General features: G+C 39.0%; 1 protein-coding gene across 1 annotated transcript; it reads right to left on the minus strand.

The window, feature by feature from the left end:
• Window positions 1–4878: 4878 nt before the first annotated feature.
• On the minus strand, window positions 4879–26496 carry cdh10a (cadherin 10, type 2a (T2-cadherin)). Its single transcript, XM_046372009.1, has 11 exons — window positions 26055–26496; window positions 19499–19793; window positions 16884–17003; window positions 14959–15126; window positions 14609–14790; window positions 13439–13692; window positions 11774–11910; window positions 11550–11671; window positions 10518–10626; window positions 9324–9575; window positions 4879–6048 (listed from the first exon to the last, which is right to left on the minus strand). The coding sequence occupies exons 1-11, from the start codon at window positions 26262–26264 to the stop codon at window positions 5558–5560; spliced, it is 2340 nt and encodes a 779-aa protein (XP_046227965.1). The 5' UTR covers window positions 26265–26496; the 3' UTR covers window positions 4879–5557.
• Between the last annotated feature and the right edge of the window lie 504 nt (window positions 26497–27000).

Consider the following 27000-nt stretch of genomic DNA (forward strand, 5'->3'; position numbering starts at 1 on the left):
AAAAAAAAAACCCAAACAAAACAAAACAAAACAAATAAAACGTTCACTGCAGGATTTCTCTTATGAAATTCCATGTTAAGTTCTAACTGTTATAATGAAGTAAAGTGAAATCATTTTGTATAACGTTTGTTGTCTTTTATGTAAAAGAATGGTTTAAATTGCTACAAAAGGTGAGGATGCTGCTTTTAAATTGTCCTCTAAACTACTGAAATGCTCTTAGCGTCTTGTGTCTTCAGTGAGATGTTGTCCACTTTTCAGTGGGATTGCAATTGCTAGCAAAATCTGTGCACTGTAAAATCTCATTTAAGAATGCTTTATTTTGTTAAAGTAGATGCTTTAACATTTACCACAACTTACAATACAAGTTATTATTTGTGAATATATACCACGGTGGATTCAACCAACATCATTCACTCTTAATTCATTTTTAAATCCCAGGGACCTCTGGAGGCAGTTAACTAGACTAGACCTACTGCCAGTCAGAACACAAAGCACAACTTACATTGAATCAGAGCCTTTCAGTGAGCCCATTCTTGAATTTTGAAATAGATCCCTTAGTGACACCAGGTTGTAGTTTAGAATTTTAGATCTTGTTCTACTTGCTGTTATGTTTAGATTGCTCTGCGCAGAGTCTTTGGTTTATCTTTCGGTTTCTTTTTTTCCCCTTTTTGTCAGGAGTTCTGGAAGTCCTCATATTGTTTTAATAATGATATAATAACATTGATATTAATAGCATTGATCATTTTAGTCAGTTGATCCAAAAGACCTTCTCAGCCTGATTTGTGATTGATGAAACTTGTGAGTTGAGAATGACTTAACAGCTAGGCAGTCGCTGGTTAACGTGCTCTATGTGTCTGGATTCTCATGTTTTGTTAATCCTTCATCCTCTCAAAAGCGTACGTCTCACGATACAAGGTGGACAGAACAAAGCAGGTGTCATCGCACGGCAATACCCCGGGATTCAACTAAGCTTCACAGTCTTCTGTGCCTCTCACTGGCCCTTGCCTGGCCACGCTGTGACTTGTCTGGCTCACAAGCATGTGACAATCTTTCCTGAGGTGTACAACCTGGCTAAATCCGGCCAGGCCCTGTGTAACTCAGACATGCCATGAAAAAACCTAAAATAATATACTATAGTTACAACATGGATAGGTGGATGGAAAATTAAAGAAAATACAGCGGTAGAATTCCAGTAGCAGCTTTAAATAATACTCTTTGTGATATATTTTACAGAAAATTTTATTTGGAACATAACATAACATGAAATCCACCTATATTGGCATATGGAGGTTTCAGTTTCTAAAGGTCATTTAATGGAAAAATCAATTCTGCACTCAAGCTATACACGTACCCAAAGGAACAGTTAAGTAATCAATACCTGTTCAAAAATAATGCCACAGAAGTTAAATTTTAAGGTGATGCGCAGGACATGTTAGAAACTGGCTATTTTGGGCATCTGCTTGTAACTAGTTTCAGGAAAATGTTGTGCTAGAAAGGACTATTTGAAATAGTCCAGGCATGGGACAAGGAAAACAAAAAGCCTCAGGTGGCCTACCAGTGCTGGCCCATTCTGTCTGCATACCAACATTGCACCTGCATTATTGATTGCAGTACTTTGCATCTTTAAGTCCTTTTTGTGCCACAATAAATCCATATAAAACATTATGCATTATGTATTTTGACATGAGGCCTTTTTCTCCCGAGCCTGGCAGGGGGCACAAAAACATCCTAGAGATTCTTGAAGTTACAGCATCAACTTCCTGTCTGTCGTCTTGTATGATAATCTTAAAGCAGCTGTGCACAAACCATTGGGAACAGAGCTGAGTGTTCGCAACTTGAAGCTAAATTGCCTCACATTGATCTAACCTTTTTGCACAAGGAAAACCATTTTCTATGACTTGCTGATGCCATTTATGAGACCTGATGAGACATGCAAAAACAACAGAAAATAACGTAAAAAGGGATCAGTACTGTAAGAAATCAGTGGAAATGAAAACAACATCTTGCAGCTTGTCCATCACATGAAAAGATCTGCAGTTCTTTGCTTCTTTTATGGACTCAACTTGAACCAATAAAGCTGCAGTGGCCCAAAGTTGGTTTACCATCAGGAGTTATCTGTCATGTATTATTCCATGTGACATGCAAATGCCTTTCTTACATCAAACGGGATATGTTCCACTTAAGCTCTAATCATGCAGTCACATGTGACTAGGGTGAGCAGAGGAAATTCTCTCTTTCTGTTTCGAAAACCAACAGAGACCAAAAGATAACAGAAGCCCTCTCACTATGTTCCAGGCTCACCATAGGTCACTGTGGTAAAAATAGTGGCAAGACATGAAACATAATGGGGATACACAATTAATGAAATGATGGAATAATAATCTCTTCTCACTGGGCATATGTGGCCTTGCATAGCAGGTCAGAAGATTCCCTTTGATTCATCCCACAGGGCAGAAAATCAAATTATTTTATGACAAGCAAAATTACTTCACAGCAGTTTTCACATCCACTAATACATTTACATCATCTATGGCTCATTTATGTTGTATAACACTGTTATTTGCAAGTTTTGGAAATTTTTCTCGGCTTTTAATAGGCCATATATACTCCTTTAGTCTTAACTGATTTATTGTAAAGCACCGATGTTGATCATAATCATGTTTTTGTACAAATGTTGCAGTATCAGCAAGTTCATTTATGGTGCATTAAAGACCAATGTCTCTTGTCCTCAAAAATGTATGGGTTGTTTGATATATGTGTACAGGAGTCCACTCCTCTGTATGTCTGAATATATTTCCAAAACTATTAGAATTACGTCAAAATATGGATGTCGCATTAGCGACACTTCGCAGTTACTACTTATGGAACTAGCAGTGTGTGGTGCTATCTGCAGAGTCAGTGTGTGCTTGTATTTTCTTCCTGTTGTGATTCTAATAATTATTTTTTGTGCTGTGGATGTTTCAGGGTGTATAAAAAGCTGTATTATTCAGGATGTATTCAAAAGCTTATAGGAGATTGGAATGAATGAATGAATGAATGAAATGTTGAAATGTTTTGGTAACATTCCTCACATCATCGCAGTACCTAAGAGCTGAAATTTCTTTGCTGTTCAGCAGGTGTGTTCTGTGAAATCTGTGACAGTGTGTAACATTAAGAATCTGTAGTGATGCTGCAGAACAGACAGGGCTTGAACTCAATAGACTCAAGGTCTTGTTGAATTTGGTCCAGCGTTTCCTGCTGGCTCTCACTTTCAAAATAATCACTACCATGGAAGGAGGCCCAGATGAACATGATCTCTTGGGATGCCGTGTCATCCGCCACCTCAGCCTCCTCCATGTGCTGACTTTCTTGCTCTTTGTACCATATCACGTGACATTTCTCTTCTCTGTGACATTCTAAAATGACATGAAATGTATTGATCTAACTTTGTGAATCAAGCATCACATTCTTTTTAACAATGATGAATTGCATGTCCAGAAAGAGTTAGACAAGTTACGTGGGCAGCCACTGTCGTAGTTTCTCTTTATTCAGCGATACTGTAGAGCTACTGCAGTGCTTTTGTAAGGCGAGCTTGGAATTGTTTTCTGCTTGAGTGATTATGGTACACTAACAAGTCAAACAGCTGATCTATAAAGTTTTCATAAATATGTAAATAAATCAAGTCATATCAATATAGACTGAGTAAACATACAGACATTTAACAACAGAAAAAAGTTACATTTGAAAGTAATTTCTATGGTTATGGCATGTACATTTGAAATACTTCAGGAACCATACGTCAAAAAATAAGACATGTAGCTACATGTGAAACACTGCATCAGTGAGCTGGCAGCTGCTAAGATTTGAAATGAAGTGAAGCCACGTGAGACGGGAATTGATTTGAGGTATTGTCATCTCCACAGCTGCCCACTAATCAGCAAGTACTGTGTTGAATAACGACAGATTTGTGGATGAGTGTGAAATTAACCACATGGAGTCTAGTGTACTGTAAGTGTACTGCTGCACGAGGTTTGAATGAGGTTTGCCTGTACAAATCAGTCAATGATTACTGTACCCCAAAACAACTGATAAATTTAAAGTATCTCTTGTTTAGTTCACTAAGGCAGACACCATCAACTAAACAATCTTTTCCTTTGAACAAGAAACTAGAATCTCCACTCAAAATCCCAAACTAAAACAAAATCAAATTAAACAACGTTGAAGAACGCAACTGTTTTTTTCATTATCATTGTCACAGAGTCATTTTGTCCCAAGTCCCAATGGAATGTAGAGGAAATGCACCATGCATGTCGTAATGTAAATGTTGCTCAAAGTACAGATTAGATTCATGTGCATGCATGGTAGAGCTTCCCCAAGTATTGGTTTAGTATCCCATAAATCATTTCCTACTTTCCACCTCTGCATTATATTGTGTCAAAACCCAAGTCAGCGCCTCTTACGTCTTTGCTTCTCTGTGGTCGTCAGGCAAAGAAGATTGGTTTTTGCAATATTTAAAGGAAAATACATTTTATAAAAGATCATTTTGTTCTGTCCTTTTTTATGTATCTCTATGCATAGCCCTCTCAAATTTTTACTATAAAAATGCAATGCAAGTACACTGAACATGGCCCAGTATGTGTTACATATGATTTTAATTATTATAACATGGGCTCTGTTATCACATTGCTTAGTTTGAGTTAGGCTACAAGAAAGTTTTAATGAATTGTATCTGCATTGGTCTTTATAGTGTGTATATACATTCTGTCCAACACTATGTTATTTACTGAAACCACAAAAGCAGGTAACGGACTGGAAATATTACTGCTTTTTTTAAACATAATTTTATTAAGAAAATAAGTATAAAAATATAAATATAAAACAATATGACTCAGCATTCAAACAGCATGAATTCAGTGTATGACAGTTTTCCTACAACATACACTTTCCATTACATGTTACACCTATATGATGAAATGAATTCACAGTTTGACACATAAACTTCACCAACCACTCACATGAACATTGCTTGTCAAACAAAGATAGCAAATAGTATATAGGATGTCCATCATTAAAAACACTTTGTACATTTACAGTATTTAATGGAGGTGGCTGGAAAAACCACTTGACTCCTTCCCTGCCCCACCCAAACCCGGTCCAGTGCCATTAAACATTGATAGTATACAATATTACTATCTCTCAAGTCAATTACAAAACACATTGTCCACACCATTGTTCACAAAAATCCTACAGTTCAAAGGCATCTTTACTGATTATGACCAAAAACAGTAAAACTTTGAGAATTATACCGTAGCTCAGTTAACGAGAAAAATTCAACTCAGTCTTTTCAACTCAGTCTTTTTGTTTGAATGTGTGTTTGTGTATGACACTCAAATAAGCTACTAGTTAACTAGCGATCTAGCTAGCAAAACTAGACAAACAGATAAACAGATAGATTTGATAGACAGTCAACTAGCTGGCTAGCTAACTGGCTGGACGAATAGCTGTCTGGCTAGCTAGCTAGATAAACATACAGAAAGAAAGAAAATGGGCATGAGAAAAGAGACTGTCGCGGCTCTGGCTAGGTCTCTCTGTCAGGGCTCTTCCCTATGTACATCTCTGCCAGCTTTTTAAATTGTGGCCCCCAGTTGCTGAGGTAATCATAATCATGGTCCCCCTCAGTGGCAGCAGACTCCAGTGAACTGAGGGATTCTGCCAGTGACCCACTGCCCTCATACGCGTAAGTGGCCAGGGAGTCATAGGGGGGCGCTGTGGGATCCGAGTCGTTCTCTTGAAGCCTCCCATTAATGAAGTCTCGGACATCCGTGTTATCCTTTATAGGTGATGTCCTCCGAAAGGGAAACAGCATTTCGGGTATGATGTCCCTGCGTAGCTTGTTAGCATCCATCACCTCTGGGTTGCGCAGTGTGCCAATATCAAAGGCCTGAGTGTCCTCCTCTCCACCCCCTTCATCGTTGTAACTGACAACGTTGTCTCTGACATCCTCTTTGGAGATGATCAGAGGCTCCTTCTTCCTCTGTCTCCTCAGGGCAGCAAACAGCACCACGATCACTACACAAGAAAACAGTGGGAAATGCAGAGAGAGAAAGCTCAGCATAAGATATGTGCCTCCTAACATGTGTCATGCATTAAAGAGCACAGGGGAGCAAAAAGCACAGAGGGGAGACACATTTGCTACCAGTGATAAATCCCCAACACTGCCTCAGGCATTCACCTCCTATTATTAAAGATTCAGAGAGAAAGCTTTTTCTTTCTTTTTCCCTTGAACTGCACATTCACTGCATAAAATTCACGGTGGTTTGGAGAATCCTTTTTCACTCTCTCCAACACACAGCCTCATATCTCATCTGCTTCGTTCTTTTTCAGCAAGAAAAGACAATCGTGAATTGCAGAGTGAGCATGTTTCCAGTGAGTGGCACTGTACGGTAGCAAGTTTTTAAATAAACTCATAATTCTTCAGAAAAACTGGGGAGGGGGGGGTGTCTCATTTAGGAAGAGCACAGCTCCTGCTTCACTTATGATCTCCTTTCCTTTCCCTTTTTTGTCCTATCAGCAGGTACTGTAGTTGTCTACTTGCCTCCCACCTGGGTGTTAATTACAATGGTTGGATGGGGGTGGAGCTGGCTGTTTATAAAGGTTCTTTAGAAACATTTGTGACTGACCAGTGCTACGTTTTTAGGCAACGCAGAGAGCTGCAATGAGGAAGACCAGATAGGGCGAGCAGTTCCAGCTCAGCACCTGCCTGTCGGAGTCAAGCAGAGGTGAATGAGACAGTCTGTCAGGGGGGTTCAAGCGTGAAAAGCGTCAGATAATGAGCAGATGTCATGATATTTTGCTCAAGAGGAAAGCAGGGAGTTTAACCTTCAGTACACTCAATATGTGAGAGAGAATCTGCCCACCACCATACACAGAATTTAAAAAAAAAAAATGGAGTTAAAACAAGCAGATGGAAGAAATTCATGATAGGAGGAAGCAGGTTCAAATTCAGCACATGGAAAGGGGTAAGAGGGTCACACGGGCATACGGGAGGACAGGTTGTTTTTGTGTGTGTGTGTGTGTGTGTGTGTGTTTTTTTAATTTCATTGACATTCATATTGTCTGAGTGAGTGAAAAATGGTCAAGTGACATTTCAAACCCATTACCTATATGCCCTAAGCACTACACAATTTTCCTTTTTTTGCTTAGTAAAACGATAGGCGTCGTTGTTGCTGTTTATGCCGTTGCATACTGTCATGCTCCAGGATGTCAGAGAGTAACATGTGACCCACGTTACCAGGGGAATACACTGCTTGGATGTATTTGTTAATGAGTGCCAGGTTCAGTTCTGTTATCTGAGAGAGAGCTCCATGATATAATGTGCTTTAGTCACTAACCATTGTTGATGTTTGAAAAGGAACCAAAACCTTCCGTAGCAGTTTGCAGCAGGGCAGGTTGTCTGCGACAGGATTGTTTAGCATTTCGGCAGTGTCTTTGATACTGCTAGGGTCGTCACTTTGCCAGCGTCGGTCATCCCTTAAATGCCTTTGTTTCATGTTGTCATGACAAGTGACCTCTTGTGGTACTCTGAATAAAAACTGTCCTCTCTCAGACACAGTGGTGATACTGCAGTCTGGGTGGTATATTGTCTCTTTATTGAAAATCAGTGCAGTTCAAACCAAATATGCAATGAGATAAAACCATTTATGTCTTTATAGTCTGATGTGGATATTGAAATACTTTAACAAAAATAGGTTTATCTCTTGGAATGCTCTTTCAGTTGTTTTCAGCGACAGTAACAGGTTTTCCTCTCCTCCCTCACTGTGCTGGTTCTACTGCGTATCCGATCTTCTAAATCTGAACCATCACCAACTGAACAACTGGTTTTCTTTGTACAAACCAGAATCCTTATCACATGTGCGCTGCAACCTTGAATTCTTCAGGACAAAAAGTGGTCTGTACCCTTCAGCATCAAAGTGTGTGTAATGTCCAGTGGAGCCTATTTCTGAATTAAGAAGGTCACTGTCCAGAGATTCCACACTGAGTAAGTGGGCGTGTTGATGATATTGATCACATTGCAAGGGTTGTAGCTGCTTTGTACTCCTTTCTGATTGCCTGTATATTGTTTTCCACTCTTTTTTTGATACTGCAGATACTCCCAAATACACATAGCGCACAAAGCTGTGTTTAAAGCACCTCCAGAAGACATCAAGCTGGATAGTTGGTTGTACAAAATGTCCAATATTAACACCCTGTCTTCTAAGAGTCAGTGCAGTCTTCCTTTAACACTTTCTCTAGCTTTAACCTTAAGTCAGCTTTTATTTCTTGAATGTGAATGAATGTGTATCTGTGCATCATTTCTAATAGCCTTCTGTAAGATTGCACCATTTAAAGGTGACATCTCCATGTATCAACAATTCTTAGTATTTAATTTCACAATAATGTTTTTTAATGCATGAAAATGCTAAGCTTCTTCTGGGCAGAGTGGGGACTAATGGCCTGGGGCCTCAAACTCAAAATCCATTTCCTGTTTTAATCATAGACCTTGTTAAAGCAGAAATATTCATTTTCTTCCCCATCCGCTCCATGTGGGCATGTGGGAACTCAGCAGCACTCACTAGAGCAAAGCAACTCACTCTGGGCCATGTTATTGGCTTTAGTACACTAGATTGACTGCAGCATGGAGCACATGAGAGTCCTGCATGGTGTGCTAACCCCCCCCCCACTCCCAAATGTGTTATGTGTCTCCACACACACGCGCATGTGTGCATGCACACACTCATATAACTAATAACTAAAATAATAATGTTGGTATGATACTTAGCAACCAAACTAGGCTATGTTAATTGTTGTACTGGGGCTACCCTACCACACAAGAACAAGGCTGGCCCTTATTTATAATTTACTACTGTTACGCTGAAGACCCTTTTACAGGGGTTGTGGTTTTTGTTTTGTTTGTTTTGTTTTTTTTAAGAGTAAACTCCAGGAGCCAGTGTAAATTAACCATCTAGTTACAGCTGATGCTGCAGTATTTGCCCTTTCAACCAGAAAAATTGGTGATTGATGGCTAGAAATGAGATGCCCAGTTTATTCCAAAAATAGCTGTCACTATTATCCCCACAAACTTAACTTGTGTATAGCAATGGGTTGTTTGAGAATCAAAGAATACAGTGCACTTGCAGAGATTTCACAACCATGCAAGGCCAACTGTTTTTTTATCATCAAATTTACTTTACTTGAATAGAACAGTTGTGTTACTACAAGCTGTAACCACAGCTGAACAAAGAAACAGACAACACAAGGATGACAACAGGGTTCAAAATGCACATGCTCATACAAGAGGGACTTACTGAGGAGAATAATGACACAGAGCAGTATGGCCACGAGAGCTCCGGTTGTGAGGCCATCTGAGAAGGGCAGGACCTCAGGGCTACATGACTGCATGTTTCCACGGCTGTCACAAGCGCACACGCGCACAATCAACGTACTGGTGCTGCTCTGAATGGGGTAGTCATTGTCTGAGATCACTACAGGCAGGAAGTACATGCTCATCTCACGCCGGCTGAAACCTCCTCTCCGTGTCAGGATATTAGCAGTGTTATCTGTAGAAGGATACAAATGAGTGAAGCTTGTCAGCAAGGAGATGTTTTCACTTACCGAAATGATCTTTATTTCCTTCATTTTCTTCCCTGCAACAGACAGCTCATAATAGCTTTGCAGGGCAATTTAGAATTTCTAGCACCTTGGATAAAGATGTCTAAATAGTAATTAAAGCAATCACTAAACATATTATTTACAACCTGGGTTATTTTCTCTAAAACTTAATTTTTCAAAAATGAAGCACAGTTTAATAGTGATCATGTTGTAGTCTTCATTCTTAAATGACAAAAACTGTTATGTTGTTGTTATGTGGGATGCGCTTCTCTTGCAGAACTAATTAAAGTCCAAAGTTTAGTTGTGAAAATTTCTTGTCTCAGTTTCCAGTGTTTGCTGCAGTCTGTTCATTTTTGTTGACTGCAAAAAGAGCTTTGGTGAATATTTACTCAGCATCAATTCTGAAACTAGGACTAGGCACAGAGAAGTGGTTATACTAAATGGAAATAAAATATACAGATCCAAATTTTGAAGTCATTCACCATCATACTGCAAGTTTGTTGAGTTACCAGTGTACTACTCTCTCCCTAAGACTAAGAGGGACAGTTTGCAAATAAATGGATGAATAAATACGCAATGTGATCGATATTTTTATTCCGTGAAAGAAAAAAACTTTCACAGCGGCTCTCTCTTAAATGAAATTTTGCCAAACAACTCTTGACATTAAATGCTCTTCAAGAAGTCAGTTGAAAGACTGCAGTCACGCAATGGAAATGTACATTCTTTCTTTTAAAACATATTCTGCTCCAGTTTATGACCATATTTTAAATATATTTCCAGATTTTCATTGGATCAAAGATTTCAACCTTTTTTGTTTGTTTGTTTGTTTTTATTTCAACATAAAGTGAAGAATTTTAGTTTGTTTTCTTTAGTAAAAATGCATCTCTTACCTTCCCTGTCAACAATTGTGAAGTTCGGGTTGGTGGCACTTATAGTAAAGACAAACTTGTGTCCAACTAGGGGTTCATCTGTGTCAACAGCACTTATTGTCTGAATGAGCTGTGAAGAACAGAACAAAGAAGGGGAAAACACATGAAAAGCTTGTAATTCTTCTTCTTATGAAAGAAATCTAAAAAGTGTCTAATCTTCAACACTGAGCGGTTTTAGCTACTTTTTTTTGTTGCATTCAAAACTTCTAGGAAATTAGAAGACTAAGATTAATTTGCAATTAGAGCTTTTAGATCATTAATTTATTTGCCGTGTCAACAATGAAATTATAAACACACGTGGCTGACTTGCCCCCAACGCAGATCTCTCAACATGCACCATGCATATGGAGTGAACACTGCGGATACACACACTCCCAATGTAGATGTCAGAAGGTGACTGGTAAATGGCTCTTCCCTCAGGTGTCTCTGTTGTTTACTGCCAACTTCTGTTTGGCTCTTTGCCCAGTAACACTGAAAACCTTATCGAGAAAATGCTTCTCTTAAAACGTCTGCCTCTCAATAATGTGTTACTTGGCTTCAGGTTAATTTAATTAAAGTACATATATTCATATATATTGTGCTTACTGATGTACCTCCATCACACACACACATCCGTTTTTTCCTCATTCTGTTGCTGTGAATGTACTGTCTGGACTGCGATCTGACTTTGACTGAAAGCTACCAAAGGTCAGCATCCTGTGTGCTCATCGTTTATGCTCTTGACTTTACTTTGCAGTGTGTGTATTGATTCATGCAACATTGCTTTGAAGATGCATTACTTTGCCATTGCCATGTGACCAACCATGCACATGATTATGACTAGACTGTTGCTATGTACAGCAGTTGGTCTATAAAACTACAGTCAAATGATTTCTAGGATTTTTGATCATTTAGCAACATGAACAGTTGATATGTCAAACACCTTGTCTATTTAACATGAGTCATACACATCCTTTTTTGAATATTTTAGCCATAGGATCTTGAATTAAGCACCTGTCCTGCTTTGACATTCTCGCAGACAAATGTGTCATAGGACATTGCGAACTCAGGGGCGTTGTCGTTGACATCTAACACCTTGATGAACACTGGCACTCGAGTTGTCTGACGTGGGTTGTCTGAAACAAACGGAGAAAGAAAATAATCAAAAGAACACGATTACAATAATGAGCTGCAACAATTTGTTTAAAAAAAAAAAACAAAAAAAAAACAATGATTACTTATTTCAGTGGCCACCACTGAGATGTTGTGCCATTTAGACATTTCTCTGTCCAGTGCTTTCAGTGTTGTGATGGTGCCATTCACAGAATCAATGTTGAACAGCCTCTCCAGATCTGTGTGCCGATCGATGGAGTACCTGAAAGAATAACACGTTATTGTCAATACCGATAAGGTCTGGACACAAAGCGGGGTGCAACGTCATTGTAATTAGTCTCTTAATTAATCGTAGGTGTGTTTTGGGTGCATAACATGAATTAACCCAATCTATGTCATTTTCCATTCAGTTTAAATGCCAATTGTGCTGGCACATTGCTATTTAAATGCTGCATTGGGGCGGTTGGATAAGGGAACGGTTTCCTGCAGAGGACATGGATCTCAGGCCATCTACGGGAGCAGCAGGAATGCACTAAAGCTCACTGAGGTGAAGTAGGCATGGGAGGAGGTAGCAGTCACTTTGTCCTCATCTTCTGGTTTCAGCAGAACAGCCACACAATGCTAAAAGCTATATACTGAGCAGTTGGCTTTAGACCAGGTTTTTGTTGGTCAGTGGCCCAGTCGCTTTCTGCTGCCTTAAAACTAACAATGCGCAAAACAGTGCACCTGACCACACCTCCATGGACTCACAGGGCACAAGACAAGTATATTTACTACTTATTCGACGTCCTGGGCATGAAAATGACAGCTGCGTTGGTGGGAAGCTAAGAAAACACACTTGTGCTGCACTGAGCATGGCTTTGCACTAGGTGTAAGTTAGAGCCCTATGTGTTACCTGGCAGTCATTTACATAAATAATATTGTAACATGCACTGGAGTTATGATCAGTTGTGTTTAAAAAGATCTATTCTCATACTACAGACACCCTGAAGTACCTCTTTACGTCATACAAGTGTGTTTTACAGCAGCAGATCAGTCATTATTCATATATAAATATAATATACATTTCCTGCTCTTCATTGTCAAAAGGTGATACATCTTTCCTTGCGTCTGCTCATTTGTCACAGTCAACTTTTATATTCCACTGAAATTGGAATATGCAACACAATACGCCATGTGGCATGCGCCGAGAGCGGCATATCTCTGTGTCAGCAACGGGCAGGCGCCATATGTGTGGAATGGTGGCACTAAGCTGTGTGAATTGATACAGCAAATTAGGCTCTTTCACTTTGACTTTGTGCAGTGCCACAGAGGGCTTACATAATTCTGGGAAATAAACAGTGTCTGTATTCACTTCACACGGCCACCGCCATCTTCCACTGGGAACTGACCAGGAGGGATCTGTGAATAATATCCTTTTCTCCCCATTCCTCCACACTGCCTCATGGTTAGGCTTGATGGATTAGATTTAGCCAAGTGGGCGCATTTCCATCCTCCCTCTAAAGAACTGATAAGAGGAGTCTTTGTATTTCTACCATGCATTGCTTGTTTTCCTATTGATTTTATACTGTTATAATTAAAGCTGAAATTATGAGTTTTGAAAAGTCAAATTACCACAGTAACGTGGTTGGGGAGAAAATATTTACTTAACAGGACTCATTTCTAATTTTACTTAATTGTGAGTACTTCATTCCCAAAGAGGGTGAATTTGTTGGAGAAAGGTTGGGGTGAGATTTGGCATTTGCCTCTAACCGTCTGGCTCTGTTTAAGATCTGTGTCTTGTAGCGTACTTGACTGGCTTGTTGTCAGCGTCAGGGTCCCTGGCCGACACCACGCCGACAAAGCTGCCAGCAGCCGTGTCCTCGTGCACCTCGATGATGTAAGGGTTCCTGGTGAAAACAGGAGGCTCGTCCACATCCTCTACTGTTACCTTGACTGTGGCGTAGTCTTTGAATTGCAAACCGTGGATGAATCTTGCATCTAAGTAGGTGTTTCTCACCTCCACTCTGAACTCGTAGTCCTTCTTACTTTCATAATCCAGTGCCTGGAGATGAGAGAGCATCAGAAGTCAAGCTGTAGACTTTTTCTTAAATAAAAAAAAACAGTCTGCCTTCAGGATTTTGATAGGCAATTCATTGCATTTCATTTGTCTGCCTTTATCTTATTCACACTCTAAATTCTAAGTTACAAATCCAAGTGAGGAATACTGATCTGGGAGATCCTAAGGGAAAACTCAAAAGAGATTCTAGCAAAAGACTGTTTTATATTATTCATTTCACAGACTTAGGGTATCTGATTCTACACTCCAGCTCAAAAATAAATTCTGTCCTGTCTTTCTTACAGGAATAACCTTATCAGGGGACCGTTTCTAGGCTAAAACTGAACTGTTCTATTCCATTGAAGTTAAACGTACGTGTTAAGACGAGATAAAAAAAAGAAAAAAAAGATGGCTCAGTTTTTTTTATTTAAATTAAAAGACACTCTGAAACTTAAAGACTGAGGGGAAACTCCTAAAGGTGAAGACATTAAAGTCCTTTTTAAAGAACTAATAATAGCAGGCCTGTAAAATCTGGGAATTGACCGGGGTGTATTCACAAAATAAACAAGCACCTTTCATTCTTGCAGTGGATGCACATCAAAATTGTGTCATATTTTTCATGCAGGTATAAAAAATGAATCTTTGAGGTATTACTTGATGTATTAAATATATATATATTAAAAAACAAAAAACCAAAAAAAAAAACACTTGTCTTTACAGCTTTATAAAAGCATGTCACTTGTCAGGAGAAGTGTTTTGTCTGAATGTGCCGTCATTATCAATCAAGTGATAGTTACATGACTGCTAACAGTGGTTGTTTGATGCTGATTAGCTGACTGCAAAACCTGACTCAGTAAAGTACATAAAATATGACTAGCAAGCACATAAAAGGAAAGGGAGATGAGGAATACAAATAAGGTACCTTTTTGATTATGATGACTCCCTCTTGTGTGGTTTGGTCAGTGATAATGTTGAATGTGTCATGTCCTCCAACTATACTGTATTCCATCTCAGCGTTACGCCCAACATCTGGATCGTCGGCCTTAATGCGGCCAATGGCACCTCCGATCTCTGTAGACTCCACAGCAGTCAAACGGAATGAATCTATACACGACAGTGAATGAAGCAGACCTATTACAGACATGTTCTTCGTGTGTGCTGTTGTGTCATGAGTATGTGTAAGGGATTTCTCCAGGGATTTGTGACAAAAATCCACTCATGTTAAAAAGTCACCTACAAATACATTCAGCATAAGGAGAAATGGCCTCTTACGGGTGGCAAAGCGTGGTGGACTGTCATTCACATCGGAGAGCATGATGCTGACTGTCGTGGTTCCCGAAAGTCCGCCCATCTGTCCCGCCATGTCTTTAGCCTGGATCACAACCTGATAGTTTTCCTTGACTTCTCTGTCCATGCCAGGCAGGGCTGTCTTGATTGTGCCTGGAAAAACAAAAAAACAAACAAACAAAAAAAACCATCTGTCTACTAGTTTTCCCTTTTTAAAGTAAAACTTCATTTTGGGAAATTGATTTCTTGTCTTACTGAAAGTGAGATAAGATTAACATCAGTTCCATCTCTGTGCTCAGAAAATTGCATATACTGCTAATTTAGTTTTGCCAATTATGTTTGGAGGGGAAATATAATTGCCTCCTGGCTTATGTTCCTTGGCAACATTTTTTAGCGTTGAAAGTACTATATTTATATACTGAATGCAAGTCATAGGAGGTGGGTCTGCCGGATGTACAAAACCGGCAACTTCTAAATAAAGACAGGACTCTTGAGTTCTGCATGTAGATGGCCCTTTCTCTTTTCTCCCTGTTAAATAAACATTTCCAGCATATAAATATGACAGTTTGCAGTTGATGGAATGGGTTAAGCTGGGTTATCTTCTTCTCTCTCTCCCAGTGTCTTGGAGCTACATGTTCTGTACTAAACCCCCAGAGACTGGATCATCACATCTTCTTTGTTCTAAGATAATAAATTAGCAAACTTCCATAAACGCCAGATATCACTTAAACCTTTTAGACGCAAAACATGTGAATAATGGTTTGCCATTTGAGCTTTTATGAGTCACAGACAAAGTAAATGGTTCACTGATAATTGTTTTTTTTTATGTAAGTATAAAGAAAAAATGTTTTTGTAATCTTACAGTATTCTTCAAAAGAGTCAACTGCAAAATTAGCGTTGTTTTAACATAAGTTTAGAGAAGGGAGTAGTTCTGTCTCATCATTTGCATGTAGTAACTACTACATGTAATTACTGAGTAGCTACCAAACACTTTGCCTGATACAGCAATAATAAGATATGGTGTCGTTCAAGCCACAACAGGAGCTAAATAAGAAATTAAATCATATTTCCCTTCAGCGGTAGTACATAACATGCAACCACCACTTGATTTTTACTATGATTTGGATTTTCTGCTCTTTATCGATTCATGCACAGATAGTGAGAATTATTTTGAGGCATTTTTCCATTGGCTTGATCCAGAATGTGGTACATTTCAGCTTCACAAGAACACTGTGTGCAGAGCCATCAGCAGGATGGCTCTCTTACTGTGCAGACATGTCAGCAATATGTCCGACTGCCATCAGGATCCAGGCAACACCCTGATGAAATTAATGCCCAGCCTCTGTGTGATCATGATCCATAACTGCAATTAGATAGCCTGGCATGAACCACTATAGCTTCATTCTCCACGTCCAGTCTTTGGGTTGACTTTGAAGAAGGAAGACCATTGGGAGTGCTCCTGGGAGACTCTTTAGCTATTAAAACCTCTTCTGCACCCACCTGGTGTTGCTTAGGAGTGAGAGTTCTGCATGCACCAAAGCCAAAGTGCTTTCTGATTGAATGCCACTTATTTACACATAAGGGGAGTCATTACTAGATCAGACATCACTTGCATGTGACTGGTGAAACCTGATTTATAATCTTTGTAGTTACAAAAGTTAGCTTCTAGTTACTAAGAACTTATGAAGGGCATTTTTCACAAATTAATAATGGATGTACGAACCCATCCAAATCTTTATATTTTATGGTGAAAAGTTGAGGGATACATTTTCAGAGAAATTAAAACGAAACAAAGTTCTCATTCTGCTCATTCTCAGAAACACGTAACCAAGCAATGCATGAGACTTGTTTACAGACTTGCCATGACATTAGGAACTACATCCAGAAACTCCTGCTGGGTTATGGCTTACCATTTTCAGAATCCACAGAGAAATATGGTTGTCCTTGTAGAATGCTATATACAAGCTTGGCACTGTTCCCATATGTTTGATCATCAGCATCAGTGGCAGTAACAGAGACAACAGATGTACCTGCAAAAAGAACATAGAAAGTACATTCAAAGCACTGATAAGGTACATTTTGAGTCTGAATCAAGAGACTGACTTCAGCTCATTTTATTTCATTTCTGTTCATATTCAGAGAATTTTGTGTCACTGTAACAGTACTTTTTTAACAATGCAATGAGTCATGCTGACTGATCTATACTTTTCCTTTCAAATAACAGGGCACTGGAGAAAAGCAAATTAGTTACTACTTTTGCCACTAAAAAGCAGTCAAATCATAGTAAAAATCAATCTGAATTCCTCCCCTTTTTAAAGACACAAACAAGCTGGATGGTGCAGCTGACTCAGTTGTGAAACAAAAGTGATAGGCTTGATTGCTGTAGCTCAGTCTCCTTTGGTACCTCTGTGAAAAATATTGCCTTTATTAAACTCAAGTCTGTCGCTGGGGCTGAAAATTTGTCTGTCATCAGGACAGATTAAGTAAGGTAGACAGTAGCAAGTAAAAATATCACTCTCCTTAATATATGGACAGTTGGAGAGTATTTGTCTATGCAGACTCATGTACAACAAGTAAAAAGCTACCTTTAGCACAGTAAGGTCATATCATAGTGCCTTTTTCCTGACCTCTGTTGTCATAGCCAGAGGTGTGGCAACATTAGCTACATATTGACAGGCGTTAACTGACAATTACTGTAATCATGGACACTGCATTGTATTTATTACAATGTAACCCTTTACATTACTACCTTTTATATTTTCACCTGTATTGTACCTGTGTTAAAAGTATTATTTAGTTGTATGAAACAGTGTGTCCTATCACATCACTGAAAATCCAGGCACAAGGACTCCACACACATGAGCCTTCACAATTAAGTGACAGGTTCTTGAATGTGTATCCTCTGTGTGCTAAATAAATAAAAAATACTAAAATGAATGAATATTTAAGGCAGAACTCAGTTCTTCTCAGATATCCTGTCTTTGAGTAACTTCCATATTAAGTCCTGCATAATCCACCCAAGTGTTTCAATAACGCCACACTGCGAATACTGTCCTTGGCATTCAGGAGACCTCTGCCATGTCCTGTTTGGGTCTGTCTCCATGCATACTAATGAACCCTTGAACATCTGTCCCACTTAGTCCCAGCACTGATAGCATAAAAGGGGGGCTGCTGATTTTCATGGCTGGCTGGCTTGATTAACCAGTGTGTTCAGTTTGAACATATAAGGTGGGTTATTAGTGCAGAGAAGAGTAGTGGTGACCCTGACCCACCTTTTGCCAGTATCCATGCAGTGCGGAAATCTAAGAACAGTGCATTATGAATTCCAACCAGGCCACTGTTATTTGTCACCAATAGACAATTGGCTTTTGATTTTCCCTTGATTGCTCCCGTGTATTAATTTGTGGTTGCATAATTGAGGATTGATTTCAAGTTGCATGCATTATTTTCATAAGCTGTGTTTATATTCGTGCCAATTGGTTTATTTATATTACTTCAATGGAATGAAGTGGAGTGCAATGAAGCAAATCTTTAATTGGAAAGACTGTGACAATCTAAACTTTCAATATTTCGACTGCCTATTAAAAATGGCAAATGACATTACTTGTTATGAATGCCCAATGAGCCTGACCAAACAAATAAGAATCACATAACTGGGAGAATGCGCTCAAAAGAATGCATATCTCTGCCCGGCTTACAGTCAAGATGGTGGCAAATATAACAAAAATGGGAATTAATCCATTATGCTTAAGTGGATCAAAACATATTGGGTAAGGAAATAATCTCCTGTGATGACAGTTTTTGAGCCAAAAGGTCGAAATGTGGCCGGAAACAGACTTGGTTAGCCTTGTCGACTGCCAGGAATGGCTTTGGCTATGTGGTAATACATATCAATAAAATGGGGAATACCTCTGAAAAGACAAAGGCCTTAGCTTTTCTGTAGGCTCAAGGAATGTTATTTATCTGTTTGAATTCACAACTCAACCTGCTCTTAAGGTAACTAAGTTTGGCACTGATTGATCTAACCTGAATGGGTACATGGAAGAAGCTACTGGTATAATTCTGGCAGTACCACCGAAAGTACAGTCTCCCCAACAAAAACAAGATTCACTTGGGGCCCCTCGTGGTCAGCTAAAAGGAGTGTTGTCAGCAGTATTACAACGTATTGATCAATAAAATTTGTTTTTCAAAAAAAATGTGAATCTCTGCAACCATTCAGGTTTTTTGATACACAGTCATACAGCATCACAATACTCCAGTCCAGTTGACTGATGGACAACACTGTTTTGGTTTTTCTACATTTCCTTAAAAGAGTTTTTTTTTTGCAAATTTCTATTACAAAATCAATATATAATTCCATCAAGATTTAAGGAAGTATGGCAACAGCAGAAAAGCAAAAATATCTGTCTTCTTTGCTTCAAAAATCCCTGAAATGAATATTCAGTTATCAAAACACTCTTTCATTCATGTTGATGGTTGATTTACTAATCCATTCAGTGCTTAAATAAAACCAACCATAACTTACCAACTTCAGACATTTCTGGGACACTGGCGAAGTAGATCTCCTTTGCAAACTTAGGCGCGTTGTCATTGATGTCATGAATTTTTATGTTAAATTCAGTGTCAGGCTCCAGCTCCGCGTTGGTGTTTCTATCCACCACTTTCGCATTGAGTGTGTACATGGCTTTCTCCTCCCTGTCCAGCCTCTTGGTGGCATGAATATCCCCAGATTTCTCATCAATCAGGAACAGGGTTCCTGCCCCATCTCCAGTCAGAATGTACTTCACATTGCCATCGCCTTTGTCCATGTTGGAGTGTAACTGAAAAGTAGAGATACACATTTTATGCACAGTCACACCTGAACAAATAGACTGACATTGTATGGGGTTCTGTTTAGGGACACTGCACACTCTTTTGTCATGCATTTCAGACTAGCAAGAAAACACAACGTGCACATTTCTGTAAACAATGGCAACAGCTGCATAGCTGTTTAAAGTAAAAGTCCACTGAAAAACAAGAAAAACAAAAGTTATACGTAATATTTACAAGTCCTAATCATTGCCCTTGAGCATCTTTTCAAATAGTAACAAATCCTTGCCAGCCTCCCTGCTAACATTTAAAGAATTTCCCTTTGGGGATAAATAAAGGAATTCTGATTCTGATCAAGTCTGCTTGCAATACGTTTTTGACTGTGACTGGAAATGAACAATATGCATAAAATAAAGCAAAATGAAAGAAAATTAAAAAAAATAAATAAATAAAGATCCAACTATTGGTCTCCCAATTGAGGATTAGTCCCAAAGGTCTTTTGACTGTAGGCATTCCGGAAAGATGCACTCTCTTCATATTTACAATTTTAACTTCACCTGGTTGCCAGTTCTCTTAAAGCTACGGTAGGCACCAGCTACACAGTTGAACATTTAACTGTGAACCGTCGTCACGTATCCCTTAGGTCGACCAGTTGAACTCCTTTTTGCTATTTTTTCCTGGGATATAATTTATAATTGGAGTGACTGGCCTTACGTTTTCTTCCACATATTTCAAACATCAAAGTGCCAAACTCATCAACGCATGCCCTCACAGACAGTCACGATTTAAATTCGTATGTTACATCTTCCCTTTCATTTACTGAACGTGCAGTAAATAACCAGCGCATGCTACATGAGTTCCTAGAGAATGAGTGCATTAAATATGCTGTTCGGCCCAGATGAATTCAACTACCTTTACACAAAAAATGTATATATATATATGTGTGTGAAACTCTTGTGAACCCTGAAATAATGGTGTAAGCCCACTGAAGAAGCTATCTGTTTAATCTGAGAACAGAACATGGCCTTGGCACGCACTGTGTCAGATGTGTGACACACTCCATTAGTTCAGATCAAATTAGTCTTAGATTTTTCTTCCAAATTGTGCCTTTGAAAAATGATGAAAACCTGACCTCCAGCAACAATTGCTAAAATTAGTCACCTCTGACCTATCCATCACCTTGAAGTGGCTGTAAGTGTCACGGAGAAGTAATGGTGGCGTACTGTGACAGACATTTGATTCAAGCTCATTACTGTACTGGATCTGTCAGCAGATATATTTAGAGCACTATCTCATGGGTTCACACTTTAAACGACATGTAGTTAGGGACAAAAAATGTACGTCAGTAACTTATTAATATTAATGTCTGCATGCTGTGAGGAAACTAATTATTTTTTCCTGCAGTTGGAAGACGGATGTCAACAGTACAACTTTGAATGGAAATCAGAAATCTATTGCCAGGGCCCTAGCTATTCTCAGGCAGAATTTATAAAAAAGGAGGACATGTGGAAACAAGATGCCGTCAGGTTCAAATGAACAATATGCACAGTATTTGGGGTTGCTTTTGAAAATATTTTCATGCAGATGAACTCCATTACCCAAAGTCTATTAAAGAGGAATATCATCTAGCTCGAATTTTCACACATATTTGTCCTCTGGGACAATCTATTCATTGTTTGTGAATATAAATTCTCTCCTGAACTGTGGCCCAGTGAAGCAAAGATTCATGACATGTTATGGATGTGAAGGCTGCTACTGCTATTGACTATGAATGACAGGCTAATTTTGGAGCAGAAGAAGGTTTGTATGAATTTTTGCATTCAAATGGGCTTCATATCTGTAGTATGCACATTTAATCCTGTGAAAAAATACTTGCAGTGCCACCATCACCTTTTTTTCCCTCCTTTGAAATTCATTGGTTGTGTTGTGGTGTGTTGGCTTCACAATGCATTAAAACATGCTCACTAAGCAAATGCTGAACTACCCGGCAACATAAGAAGAACATATTTCATTGATGATATTTAGAACTGTTACCATTCAACCAACATTTCTATGCTTCCAGTGTAATAATTAGGCCAAAGCAATTTCAGACCGTGTCAGACCACAGGATTTATTTATTTATTTTTTTACCCCCATGTCGTTTGATTGTATTCTCCAGGAGCTTTTCATCTGATTATTACCATATTTCCTGTCTTGGTTGTTAATCCTGTAAAAAAGGAACCTGAGAAGCAAAAACAACAACCAACAAGCCATCAAAGGAGACTGTACCCTATGCAGGCAAGCTGTCAACAGCAATTTTACAGTCTTTGCAGAATCTTGTATGCATTTTATACATTTCCCTTAGTTGGCGTGGTAGCATGCAATCCTTAATTACATAAAGTCACCTAATCACATGAGTAAACATATTTTGTCCCTGTGTAGATTTGTTTTACTGACTGATGAGATGACAAGTTACCACCTAAAAATGATAGTGTTCCTGTACATCTAGGTTTGTGAAGCATTGTACCAGCAATATGGAAGTTTAAGGTTTGATTTCTGCATAAATGTCCCACAGAAGCAGTATAAATTATTGTTCACAGTGTTGTGATTTTAAGTGGAAGAACCATACTGGACTGATTTTTATTGACATGACAGAGGTGAGTTTTTATATGTTGTAGTGCTCTAAACTGCATCCAACATGTAGTGTAAACCTATTACATCCAGTACAGCGAGGGGGACAAAACAAGGCACTGATACTCTTGACAAAGTGCGGCACAAAGTGTTTTCACACAGCCTTAACAAAATCAAATGTTAGCACTACCACACTATATTTGCAGGGATTTAGTGGCTCTCCTTTCAAGGCCTTGCAGCACAAACACAGCCTTTTTCAAGGCCTTTACAACAGAAGCACAGAAGAGAGCCTTGATGAGTTAAATCGCCTTGCACAAACACTGAGGAATTGTCAGTAAAGCAGCAAAATCATTGGCAATTCTTGTCAGGTCTCTGGTAAGCATTGCTTGGTGCTGCAAAGAGGAGATAGCAAAATAGAGTGCAGAATGGATACAGAATAATTACTCTTCCTCCCTCTCTCCCTCTGTCTCTTAAGACAGGCCCAAAAAAAAAATCTTTACTACTGGAACACTGTACTATAATGTATATTATGCAGGTTACAGCTTACAGTGTCTCTAGTGTATTTTTCATAGCTCATACATGCAAAATTCCTGCAGAAATATATTAAGAAAGACCTTGAAAAATCTCAAGGATTCATATTAGGAGAACATTAGCACAACAAAGTGAGCTACCTTGAATATTATAATTTAGGGCGGAGCATTTTCTCTACAAGACAATACAGTGTACCAGTACCAGAATTTAATGGGATTTTATTCACTTCAAACGCGCCACTCAAATGCTCCAGAATCCAAAGTTTGCAGTTATTGCTCAGCATTGAAAGTGTTCACACTTCACAGCTCTGCTTAAGAAGTAGGGCACCACAGCTGCACACAGTAAGTGCTCACACTCATTAATGGCCCCCGTGAAAGTCAGTTAAAATGAGATTTGAGGGGTTTTGCGCTCGATACATGCACAGCCACACCATGGTGTATTTACAATCATAAAATATACTATACATCTTTTCAGTGTTGACAATTGCTGCTGAGTAAGTGACTAAAACCTTAGGTTTACTCGTGCAGTCATTTTTCATCATTCTATGACTTATCAGTCTGCACCTGTGAGGTATCAGTGTAAGCTTCAAAGCAGCGTGTCTTTTGAATACCTTGATAAGCAATATAAGCTGCATTTATTATATAGTCAGTCACAGTGGTGCATTGCTGCTGCAGCCGACGCAGTTCGCTGCCTCCTTTTCAGTTAAGGAGCGTGCTATTCAAGAGTGTGACTGTTCTTTACATCAAATTTGATTGCCGTAATCAAGAAATCAACCTCAAGTGACAGTTAGTGAGTGTGTGTGGGCTGATTGGAGAGGTTTGATTGAATGTGAAATAAACAAGGTCTCCCTCAGTGCACTGCAAAGGCCATTAAATGATCTTTGTGAGGAAGACCATCAGGGCTTTGATAGCTTTGTGCTGGGTATGAAAGTGCTTTTTACATTTGGTTTTAGTCTCTCTGTTTTCCTTCACCTCTAGCCTATTTTTTCCTGTCTGTCTATATGTCTGTCCCTTCATTTATATACCTCTCTTCCTGTCGTTTTTGCTTTTGTATCTAAAGTCTGTTGGTCATTCTTCAGCTCATTAATTCTCTCTTGACTGACTTGTTAGACTAATTGCTGCAGCGCTTTTATCTACTTACCTATTTGCCTATCTAGCTGTCTGCTTGCTTTCTGCATAGTCATCCATCCTTGTTTTTGGAGCTTCAACTAATAACTATTTTCATTATTGGTTAAACAAACACTTACTTGATTAAGTGTTTGGTTGATGAAATGCGGAAATAACATTCAGAACTTCCCAAAGGTCGCTGTGATATCTTCATTTTATGTTTTGTCTGACTAGCAGTCTAAAACCTTAAGGTATTCAGGTTACTGTCTTGTGGCAAGGAGAAACAGCAAATAGTTATAATTGAGAAGCTTTGTTCTTTTTGCTGGAAAATGACCCAAGCAACTACGGTAATCAAATCAATTAAAGTAGTTGCAGATTAATCACATAATAGACTACTCGTTCTAGCTCTGCTCATTTCCCTATATATTTATCCTTAGCTTCTGTAGCTTGTTCTTAGTCTATTTATGTACCCTTTTACTTGTTCTCTGTATATCAGTCTCTCACCATCACAGTCTGCCTCTCTTTATCTAAAACTGATGGAATTACTGATACGGATCGCCACAGCTTCTTCTGTAAAGCAGAATGTCAGTATGTGGCTGCCCTATTTTTCCCCCTCAGTAATTTATTACAGCCTCGTGTTTTTGTGACACTTTAACCAGTGAATGATATTGGACACAGGAAGAGTGGGGAACTGGTGAATGTGATGTTGTCATGCTGCCGAAGTTTGGTGCCAGAAAGCATCAAAGAGTCGAGAAGAAAGCCTCATCGCACCACCACTGACATATCAAGCGATGGCCTCATTTATAGTTAGCATTTGCTTTGCTGCTTTATCACATAACACAAAAAAAGGTGAATTTCATTGGCCTTCTTGATTGATATGTTTTCTTCTCCATCCTCCTTCTCTCTTTTTTCCATTTATTTTTGCTGTTTCTTTCTCTTCACCACATCAGGATGATGGTTTCTGCAAAAGAAGTTGTCATATCCCCCTACTCAACCATGCACAAGACACTTGTTTACTCCGGAGAATGAGGTGTGTGATGAAAGCCAGCTTCCTCTGAGAAAATTGGCTGTCGACAGTCACCTCATTTCTCTCCCTTGAGTTGATAACTGTAGCGTTGCTCATCACACCTGTCTTTATAGTGCTGGTACGGGCGAGCTGACAAGAACCTCTATGATCTGGGTGGGTGGGGAGGAGGAGCATTGTCCCGAAACTCTCCCTTTTTTTGTGATTCGTAGGAGGAAAGTCTTGCAGACACTGTGCTTTTTTGAGCTAAACAACTTGAGACTGGTTTAAGTCTCATGCCTGTTTTGAATCGGGCTTGTCTGAGCCTTGACCTGGTACTGATTATTAAATCTGTATGTGTTTATATTTTTTTTCTTTGTACACAGTCAAGAAGAGCTCCTACAGATACATTTAAATAAAAACTTGGCTCTAAGAGGACAGTCAATGAGTTGTGAACACTTTGTGAAAATATGTGGCATGTCAGAATGATGTCATGTATCTCAATGAGCAAGTACGTCCTCATTGGTTCAGTTTGACGCAATGAGAAGTTAAAATCTGTTTCTTTTATTTCCCAGGCTTTGATAGGACTCGCCAATAGCTCAATTGGCTCATGACTCATGTACCCTCTGTGTTATTGACTGATCTGAGCAGTGATTATGAGGCTTGTTTGACGGAAATTACTTCATGTTAACTGCTCAAGAAAAAAAAAAAAACTTCCTTGTGTTTTTTTGTTTAGTAATAAGCTATTCTTGTGATACTGATGGTATCTGCACAAAAAAAACAACTCAATGGAACTTTGATTTTAGATATATAAGTATGTTTGTCACTGAACAATGTGATTAAAAAGTAGTGTGGATATCTGAAGGCAATGAGAGAGAGGTTCATTTGCACTTTCTGTGCATCTGATAGCTCCAGCCTAATTTCTGGCAGCCCATTTGTCTTCAGCCAATTACATCAGACACTACTTCAACAAGCTAAACCTTCTATAATTAGTCTGCAGACAATGTGTTTGGACACATTACCTTGCCAACATATTGATGGTCATTTCCTGTGTATTCCTCAAGCAGAAAGAATTGATTCCACATCCATCCACGTTTGGAGCGCTGAAGAATTCTCCCATCGCTCTCTGGCATCCCAAACAGATTCCCAATATTCCCAGGGGTGAAAGGCAGGGCAGTACTGGGCCACAGGATTGAGAGCGTGAGGAGGAGCAGAACCTGATTGGTTATCATGGTATCCAGTCAGCTGGGAAATGTCCTGGATGACCTCTGAATTATGGTAATAAGCTTCTGATAGGATGAACACTGGAAGTCAGTGTCATCAGAAGAGACATTGTATTCCTCACGTTGATGTCCTCTAGGTCCCTGTAGAAAGAGAAACTTTAGTCAAGTTGCACTTCCGTGACACTTGTGTATCGTTTTTACAACGGACTTTAATTCCTAGCCAGGTATAAGAGCCATTGAGACAGCAGGTTACAATGGGGCATACACAAAAACTCTCTTTCAGTTTGTGCTTCACCAGGGCAGCAGCTAATTATGCAGTCAGCAAATAGGGATTCCTTCTGTGTGCATTGTGTGAGGGAAAAAGAGACATAAAAGTCATAACAGCAGACTATTTAAGTCAAAATGTAAAGTAAATAAATAAGTAAGTGCATAATTATCAACATTCTAAAACCAATTTTGAAAACTTTCTTGGGTTTATTTTTTGATAAAATTGAAAAAAAAAATGCAATATGGAGTCATTAGACAAACTTCTGAGAAAATGATTAATGACTGAAAGAAACAAAAGAGCCACTGCAATGTAAATTTAACAGAAAGACATCATTTATTATTGCACGTCTTCGTGAATGTCGAAATTCGAATAAACTTTAATCGCCGCAGGTACAACTCCCTGCCATGTCTCCCTCTTCCCTTGTGTTTGAGTAGCTAAGGAGTGAGCTGCACTTCACTAATTGAGTTGCATTACTGA

Source organism: Scatophagus argus, chromosome 18, assembly GCF_020382885.2.
Source record: "Scatophagus argus isolate fScaArg1 chromosome 18, fScaArg1.pri, whole genome shotgun sequence".
Classification (NCBI taxonomy): Eukaryota; Metazoa; Chordata; class Actinopteri; family Scatophagidae; genus Scatophagus; species Scatophagus argus.